A 9048-nucleotide genomic window follows, 5' to 3' on the forward strand; every position below is an offset into this window, starting at 1 on the left:
GCCCCGTGCCGTGGCTCACGCCTGTAATCCCAGCGCTGCGACTCGAGGGGTCGAGCGCCAGCCTTGAGCGGGAAAGCTCAGGTAGATAGAATTCAAGCCTCAGCACCAAGGAGGGAGCGGGGAGAGAGGGAGAGAGAGAGAGTCATTCCTCAATTAAGCCTGGTAATTGCCACACAGACACCCTAGGGGGTGCGGCCAGGGGCTACGAGACCCCCATGCTGTCTCTCCCCTGGGGACCAGAAGACCCCGAACCCCAACATTTCTGATGCTCAGGGGACACTTGCTGACCTGCACACATGTCTCTGCCTGGACTGATCATGGAAAAGAAGGTGTGTGTGTGTGTGTGTGTGTGTGTGTGTGTGTGTGTGTGTGCATGCACACACCAGTCCTGGGACTTGAACTCGGGGCCTGGGCACTGGCCCTGAGCTCTTTGTGAGCCACGGCGCCACTTCTGGCTTTTTCTGGTGGTTTATTGGAGATCAGAGTCTCACCGGCTTTCCTGCCCGGGCTGGCTTTGAACCGCCATCCTCAGCTCTCAGCCTCCTGAGTGGCTGGGCTGACAGGCGTGCGCACGGGCTTCCTGTCTTCTTTCTTTGCTAGCGCTGAGGTTTGAACTCAGGGCCCGTCTCCCCTCACAGCTGGCACTCTACCCCTTGGCCGTGCCCCTCTTTCTAGCTTTGGCTCATCAACTGGAAATGACATCTCTCTGACTTGTCTTGCCCAAGTTGGCTTCTGCCTGCGATCCTCAGGTCTCGGCCTCCTGAGAGGCTGGGGTGCTGCCGGGGGGGGAGGTAGGGGGTGCAGGACGCCCCGTGTGAACCCCCTTTCCAGATGAGAACCCGCGGGGTGGGGGAGGGGCTGGGACAGCCCAGGGCAGACCCCCCCACCCGCCCTACCCCCCCCCCGCCCCGGCGGAGAGGCCCGGGCCAGGCCCCTGTAAGGCGGTGTTAAGTAGGCCACAGGAAGCCTGCCAAACCCTAACACTCCCGGCTTAGATTTCTGGCTGCTGCACCCTAAAACCCTGGCTCAGGGAAGGTTTCCCAGCCCACAGCTGTCTCCAGCTGCGCCGGCCAGCCCCGGGCGCCCAGGAGGGCTATATAAGGGCCTGGGCTGGGGGAGCCCCGGCGGGGGCGGGGCCGCGCGGAGGGGGGGTCTCCCGGCCCCGCCCCCGTGGGAACACCACAGCCAGCTGCACCTGCCTAGAATGAACATTCCTGCACGCCATCCCGGCCTGCCCCCCCACCGCGCCGGGCCCCCCCCACCGCGCCGGGCCCCCCCCACCGCGCCGGCCTCACCTGCTGCCAGACCCGGCCAGGGCCGGCCACCGGCCACCAGATGGCCGGGGCCTGGGGGAGCCTGGGAGATGGGAGAGCAGCCAGCCGCAGCGGGTGGGATTCGGCGGGCGATCCCTCCACCTGGCTCCCCCAGAGCCCAGGCCCAGCTCTTCTCCCACAAAGCGTGAACCCCAGGACGGTGCTGACCAGCGGCCCTGCTGGCCCAGAGCTCAGCCCCGGGGCCCCCGGGGTCCTCAGAACCAAGGGTGTCATTTGCAACAGCACCGCCACCACCCACAGAGACCCCCGGGCGGGAAGGGCCAGCGCGGGGTTTAATTCGGGCTATTTCTGCATCTCTCTGCCCTGCCATGCTCTCCCATGACAACCCACGACGGTCAGAATCAGATATATGTTTGTATTTTTAAAGAGCCGGCTGTCTGTCTGGCACTGCAGCCACGGGGAAGGTGGCGATCGGGCGGATCGCTGTTCACCTCGTTCAGAAGTCCTTCCATGTCTACCTTGGCACAGGAGCAGGGCCGGGACTCCCAAGGGGCCGGGGCACAGGCCCCTGTCCCTGAGGACCCCCCCAGCCCGGCCCTGCCCCCGGGGGGGTCCACACCGCCTGGGCTGGACGCAGCAGCAGGCCCCTGTCCCTGAGGACCCCCCCCAGCCCGGCCCTGCCCCCGGGGGGGGTCCACACCGCCTGGGCTGGACGCAGCAGCAGGCCCCTGTCCCTGAGGACTCCCCCAGCCCGGCCCTGCCCCCGGGGGGTCCACACCGCCTGGGCTGGACGCAGGAGTGCGCAGCGAGCCGTGCACCTCCAGCACGTCCACCCTGCACGGGGCAGACACCCCGGGCTGCCACCGCTGTGTAAGCGCCCCGTGGCCTTCCTGTGGTACCCCAGGCTGCCTCCCCTAAAACACGCCTGACGCCCCCAGGGTGGGTGGACAGGCCAGAGTGGCCGGGGTCAAACCCCCAGGCCGGGCAGCGGCTTCTCGGCACACACAAGCACTCGGAGCTGCGGCTGTGATCTCGGGGGGCAGATGAGCTCCACAGAGCTGGGGGGTCACGGGGTACACCGGCATTCGCGGGTGCAGACACCCCCCCATCGCAGCACCCAGAGGAGGGCTCCTGACCAATCCTGAGCGCCTCAGGAGGCTGGGGTCTGAGGACCAAGGTTCAAAACCAGCCCGGGGCGTGGGGGGGGGGCTGGGCAGGTGGCTCAGTGGTACCGCGCTCCCCTCGCTTGCATGAAGCCCTGGGTTCAATTCCTTGGGAACACGGACACAGAAAAAAGCCGGAAGTGGCGCTGTGGCTCAAGTGGTAGAGTGCCAGCCTAGAGCCAAAGCAGCTCAGGGGCAGCGCCCAGGCGCTGAGTTCAAGGCCAGGATTGGCCAGACAGACTTGACAAGGACACAGGGCAGGGGACACAAGGCCAGGGACCAGAAATGCCACCCACAGGGACACAGCGAGCTGCGGACCGGGGGCAAAGCGGAGAGGTGGAGGCCAAACCAAGAAACCGCGGCACGCCAGAGGCCAGAGAGCCGAGCGGGGCTCCCCGGATGGGCCCGGGGCTCCCCGGATGGGCCCGGGTCCCCCATTAGCCTTAGCAGCAGGGTCCCCCACAATCCAGAAGAGGTGTGGGCATTGGGGGGCTCCCCGTCCAGAGCCGGGGGGCAGGTCTGCAGGGGAGGGCAGGATAACCTGACACCGATGACACCAACCCCCCAATCCGTCACCCCGAAAACCCCGTGCTGCGTCCAGGGGCCACACGGCAGGAGTCAGGGGCGGGAACAGCAGCGCAGGAGGGTGGGCCCCGAATCTGGGTGCCCAGAAATGAGAAACAGACAACACAAAGTCATCGGGGACAGAGGACACCGGCACGGGGCCCTGGAAGGAGCCGGGGCGCCCTGGACGGACCCCCGGACCCCAGCCTGGCCAGTGCGGACGGCGGACGGGCGGGTGAGGCCGACTGGCCGGGAGGTCGCGCCCCCCACGCCGTGCTCCGCCGACAGGAAGGACCGCCCGCTCCCCGCGGGGTCGGCCCCTGGGATGGACGGGCTTCGTGACGCATCCCTTGGGCCCGGCCAGGAGGCCGTGGGTCTCCAGAACCACCATGGCGCCCATCGCCTCTGCCCCCCCCCCGCCGACCAGAACCTTCTATCCGTGCTCTCGGGGCTGGGCAGCACAGGGAGCTGGGCCTGGAGCCCCGCTGCTGGGAAGTCCTGCCTGAGGTCTGCCCACCTCCTTCCTCCCACGGTAGATGGGGCTCCGGCCCCCTAGTGCTTCAGGTCGGGAGCAGGCCGCCGGGGTCCCCGCCACACCCGAAAAGCAGCCCAGGAAAGTGGGATGGAGCCAGCCAAGGTGGATGAGTGGGGTTGGGGACACCAAAACCACCCTGCCCCCCCCAAAAGGCAGAGAGGCCAAGATGGACAGAGCCAGGCTGGCTCAAGGTCACGTCAAGGACAAAGCCCGGCAGCCTCACGCTGCCTCCCGGGGTGGCAGATCGGCCTTGCCTTCCGCCCAGAAAGCGGCCCTGGGACATCCTTCCTGCCCCCCCATCTTCCCCCCATCCCCCCCCCCGAACCTCCCTCTTGGTGGCGGCCTGGGAGCCGCTGGCAGGTGCCGGAACGTGCGCGGCTCCAGGCACCTGCTGGGCCGCTTGGCCGCCCGGGCTGGTCCGCTCCGAGGCGCTGAGCGAGTTCCTGAGGCTCTGCCAGCCGGAACCCCGATCGGGGCCAGCAGGGCTGGGGGGGGCGGGCAGCACGTGGGGACTTGGGCCTTCTGCCTTCTCTTGCCTTCCAGAAGGTCTCAGCAGCCAGCCGTGCTGCAGCTCGGTGCTGATCTCCCCCACCCCCAGCGCGGGGGGGGGGGGTCCACGCGGGGGGAGGGAGAGGGGGAGGGAGGAGGCTACCCACCCCCCAAGCCCCTGTGGGGCTCCCGATGCTCCTGCAGAGAAGGTTCTGGAGACGGCTGCAGCCAGGAGGCCGCACGCCTGGCTCTCTTGGGTGCCACGGGTGACAGCGGGACCTGGCCCCACGCCAGCCCTCCCTCCCCGCTGCCCGGCCCTCCCGCCATGACTGGAGGCCCCTGGGCCACCTGGTCCTCTCGGGGCGGGTCACCAGCCATCTGCCGGGCGGGGAGCTGGCTGCCCGCGGGCCGGCCCCGGCGGGGCTGGGAGGGCTGGCTGCCTGTGTGGCTCGTGCCATGGGGGGGGCGGGCAGCAGGCCACGCCTCCTGCTTCTCATCCCCCCCCATAGCCCTGGAGAGAAAAATAAGGGGGGGCATCTCCAGGCCCTGGGAGGGAAAAGAGGGTCTGGCTGGCTCCTCTGTGGGTACCAGCAGCCCCCACAAAAAGATGGAGGGTCGCCAGGCGCCGGCGGCTCCCGCCTGTCATCCCAGCGACTGAGGAGGCTGAGATCTGAGGATCGCAGTTCAAAGCCAGCCTGGGCAGGAAAGTCCGTGAGACTCTGATCTCCAGTGAACCACCAGAAAACCAGACGTGGCGCTGTGGCTTAAAGAGCCAGCTGGTGAAGGGCGCACCCCACCCCCTGCCCTCCCCACCCCCTGCCCTCCCCACCCCCTGCCCAACCCGACCTGCCTGGCTCAGCGGGCTGAAGGGCAGGGCAGGCAGGGAACAGCTCAGGTTGATAGAGTCTTTTTTCTTTTTCTTTTTTTGTCCATCGTGGAGCTTGAACTCGGGGCCTGGGCGCTGTCCCTCAGCTCTTCAGCTCAAGGCTGGCGCTCTACCCCTTGAGCCACAGCACCATGCCCAGGGCAGGCTGCCTCGGCGGCTCCCTTCCTGCTGAAGATCTAACCACCGGGGACAGTGAACACAGCACCCCAGGGGCTGAGGGAGCTCTGAAGGGGGAGACAGGCCCGGGACCCCAGAAGGGGCAGGGAGGAGGGAAGAAGATGGCAGAGTTCCCCCCCCCCCCCGTAGGTGCTGGCTCTGCCCAAGAGAGGAGGAAGGATTAGTCAGGTATTCAGGGAAAGTTCCAGGGCTGGAGCATCCGCCTGCTTGGAGCCGGCTTACCCAGCCCCCCCCCCCAGGGCGGGGAGGGTGGGGAGGGAGCCCTGCCCGCCACAGATCACCAGCCAGGCCTTGGCATGGCCGGCAGCATTCCATTCTATACTAGGCCAGTGACTTATGCCAGGGTGCCATGCCAATCCTAGACTGGCAGAATCCTGTCGCTCCCCCTCCGCCCCCCCCCCCAGGGCCTCTGATGGCTCCTACCAACTCAGGAGGTTGAGATCCGGAGAATCGCAGTTTGAAAAGCCAGCCTATGCAGGAAAAGCCCAGTCAAAAGGAAGCCGGGCTAGAGGTGTGGCTCAAGTGGCAGAGCACCAGCTAAGCAAATAAGCGAGCCCTGATTTCAAACCCCAGAAGATGCCAGAAAGAAACGTTTTTTTAACCATCAGCAACCTGAACGAAACCCCAGTGTTTCGTATAATTAACCAACGCGTTCGCTCCTCCGCAGCCAGACTAGCCAGACAGATCCAAGAGACGCTCATCTCCAGTGAACGAGCAAAAACAGCCCAGAGTCCAGAGGTGCGGCTCACGTGGTCGAGCACCAGCTGAGCAAGCACGAGGCCCCGAGATGACACAGCACAGTGGCGCTGCCAAAACATAAAAATAAAAATGACAGAGAAAGTAAAGACCCAACGGTGACTGGGCAAAACGGGCACGCCAAGAATGTCACGCCTGGCGTCCCGGCCTCGGGAGACCAGGACACGAGATCCAGGCCCACAAGGCCTCCCTCTGTGGTACCAGTCCTGGGGCTTGAACTCTGGGCCTGGGCGCTGTCCCTGAGCTCTATCAGGCTGGCGCTCTACCCCTTGAGCCACAGCACCACTTCCAGTTTTCTGGTGGTTCACGGGAGATCAGAGTCTCACAGACGTTCTGCCCGGGCTGGCTTCGAACCGCCATCCTTCAGCTCTCAGCCTCCCGAGTAGCTGGGGTGACAGGCGTGTGCTCAGGCCAGTGGCCCGAGACACAAGCTCACGTACACCCCTGCCATTTGCTGCAGCTCCAGGCTAGGGTACGGGGGGCTGGGGTTCCAATCTGGGGGGGCAGGGGGCTGGGGCTCCCCACTGCTCAGCTCAGGCTCTGGCCCTGCCGCCTCTGGCTGCCTCCGAGATCTGATGGGTTAAGTTCAGAGATTGTGGATGGTGAGGTGCGTGGGGGACCCCCTTCCCCCACGAAACACAGCACGACGGGGCGTGAGCAAGCCACGGCGCACGCACCACACCTGTGAGCCTCGTGGGACCTGACACTCAGAGGGGAGAAATCAAGCTGCCAAATGCTGCGTCTACCACCACCACCAAGATGTTTATACAGGCCAAGCACCGGCGCTCACGCCGGGCGTCCTGGCTTCTCGGGGGAGGCTGAGATTCGAGGCTCGATGTTCGAAGCCAGTCCAGGCAGAAAGAGCGGTGAGGCTCTTCTCTCTAATGACCTAACAACAAGCCAGAGACAGAGAGCCAGCACACGGCCACGGGAGAGCAGGAGGGCCCGAGGTCAGACCAAGTAGCTGCACACGCGTGGCCATGCACGCACGTGCACGCACACACACACACACACACACACACGAAAGAAAGAAAGAAAGAAAGAAAGAAAGAAAGAAAGAAAGAAAGAAAGAAAGAAAGAAAGGCTTTTATACAGCTCAAAAGCAAGTCAACCTGAAGTAAGAGTCATTATGCAAGGAAATATATGAACGGTAACATTACCAAAAAAGGCCAGAGGCTGGTAGAACGGCTGACGGGGGGGGGGGTCCCGGTCCAGCGGCGCCGGCCCCTTCCTACGGTGGGAGGGGGTGGATTGCCCGTGGTTCTCGGCGCCCACCCGCGCTCTCTTGGTCATCAGATGTCACCTGGCGCGTTACTGGCCCTGCTTGAGTGATGTCACCTGTGAGAGGCTGGCAGCCAGCCCCGTGGTGAGCTCTCTGGGGGGGACAGGGTACCCCCACCATCAAAGGCCAGGCCTGGAGAAGGGAAAGGGCAGTGCTGGGGGGGGCGAGGGGCGGAGCTGAGCCATGTGCCGGCGCACGCATGTGCGCCCTTCTTGTCTGATCTTCTTTGTGTATTTGGGTTTTTGTCATCCTGGGGCTTGAACTCAAGGCCCGGGCGCTGTCCCTGAGCTTGTTTTGCTAGCACTCTACCCTTTGAGCCACAGCGCCACTTCTGGCTTTTTCTGTGTATGTGCTACTGAGGAATCGAACCCGGGGCTTCGTGGACACTAGGCGAGCACTGTACCACTGAGCACCTGCCCAGCCCCTGTCTCAGCTCTTAATGGACACAGAGATAAACAGGCGATAGGTGATGGAAAGATATAGACAAACGTGATGGATTGATAAATGATATTTGGACAGACAGATGACAAAACAGCTATAGATAGATAGACAGATGATATAGATGATGCACAGATAGATAGATAGACAGACAGACAGACAAACAAGAAAGCTGGCCTCATACACTGTAGTTCCTGGAAGGATTTCTTTAAATACCCAAATCTCACAGTAAAAAGAAACATCTTAATAGCCAGGCCCCCAGTGGCGCCCGCCTGTAATCCACACTCCACAGGAGGCTCTAAAGTAGGAGCCGTGGTGCTGGGAAGGTGGCTCAGTGGTAGAGCACTCGCCTCGCATGCCTGAGGCCCTGGGTTCGATTCCTCAGCACCACATAAGCAAAAAAAAAGCCGGAAGTGGCACTGTGGCTCAAGTGGTAGAGCGCTAGCCTTGAGCTGAAGAGCTGAGGGACAGCGCCCAGGCCCAGAGTTCAGGCCCCACGACAGGACCAAAAAAATAAAGTAGGAGCCATCAAGCTTTGGAAAGGAGCTCCAGCAGAAAAGTCCAAGTCTCCCTCTCCAAAACAACCAGCAAAAATGGGGCTGGAGGTGTGGTTCAGGCAGTAGAGCACCATCCTGGCAAGCATGAGGCCCCAAGCTCATACTCCAGAAAGAAAGGTCCGGATGGGCCACTTCCGGCCCGACAGAACTGTGCTGGCGGGGCCCAGCGGACCATGGGTCCCCGGGGCAGTTTGGCAATGGTGGTAAGAGGGGTGCTGGTCTGGGCCCGAGTCAGCCCAGGGCCCAAGGGGCTGTCCCTGAGCTTTTCCTGCTGAAGGCTAGCACTCTACCACTCGAGTCCCAGCTCTACTTCTGACGGTCCAGGCTTGGGCCTCAAACTGCGATCCTCAGCCCTCGGCCTCCTGAGTAGCTGGGTCGACAGGCGTGAGCCACAGGCTCTGGCTGGGGCGGTGTCTCTATGGGTTTGGTGGCGGCCCGACAGAATCTGTGTGAAGCGGGGAGAGCCGGGCCAGTGCCTGGAAGGCTGCCCACACTGGCTCCCCATCCCCGAACATGCTTAGGGCCAGAAGAACCAGAACCTTCTTCCCCCGGGAGGTGTGTGTGTCTGTGTGTCTGTGTGTGTGCGTGCGCATGCGCGTGCCGTCCTGGGACTTGAACTCAGGGCCTGGGCGCTGTCCTGAGCTTCTCTCCAGGCCAGCGCTCTACCATGTTGAGCAGCCGCTCTCGGCAGCTTTGGTGGTTTGCTGGAGACAAGTCTCACTGATTTTCCTATCCTGTCTGGCTTCAAACCCAGATCCTCAGAGCTCGGCCTCCTGAATAGCTGGGATTACAGGCGTGCGCCACTGGTGCCCGACTGAGGCAGAGGCCCATGTAGACCACGCTGGGCCCTTCAGAGACCCCCACCCCCACCCCAGGCAGGGGTTCACCAGTCCTTGCGGGGGGAGGGGGTGTCGGGACCGTTAGGTC

At 63.7% G+C, this 9048-nt stretch overlaps 1 protein-coding gene across 1 annotated transcript in view; it reads right to left on the minus strand.

Moving 5' to 3' along the window:
- Tspan9 (tetraspanin 9) overlaps positions 1–3401 on the minus strand; it is a 15482-nt gene extending 12081 nt beyond the window's left edge. Inside the window, exons 1-2 of the mRNA XM_013023604.1 lie at positions 2734–3401; positions 1296–1356 (exon numbers count right to left, since the gene is read on the minus strand). Of these exons, the coding sequence (XP_012879058.1) occupies positions 1296–1356; positions 2734–3401 (729 nt within the window). The remainder of the gene's footprint in view (positions 1–1295; positions 1357–2733) is intronic.
- Between the last annotated feature and the right edge of the window lie 5647 nt (positions 3402–9048).

Source organism: Dipodomys ordii, unplaced genomic scaffold (genome assembly GCF_000151885.1).
Source record: "Dipodomys ordii isolate 6190 unplaced genomic scaffold, Dord_2.0 Scaffold69, whole genome shotgun sequence".
Lineage (NCBI taxonomy): Eukaryota > Metazoa > Chordata > Mammalia > Rodentia > Heteromyidae > Dipodomys > Dipodomys ordii.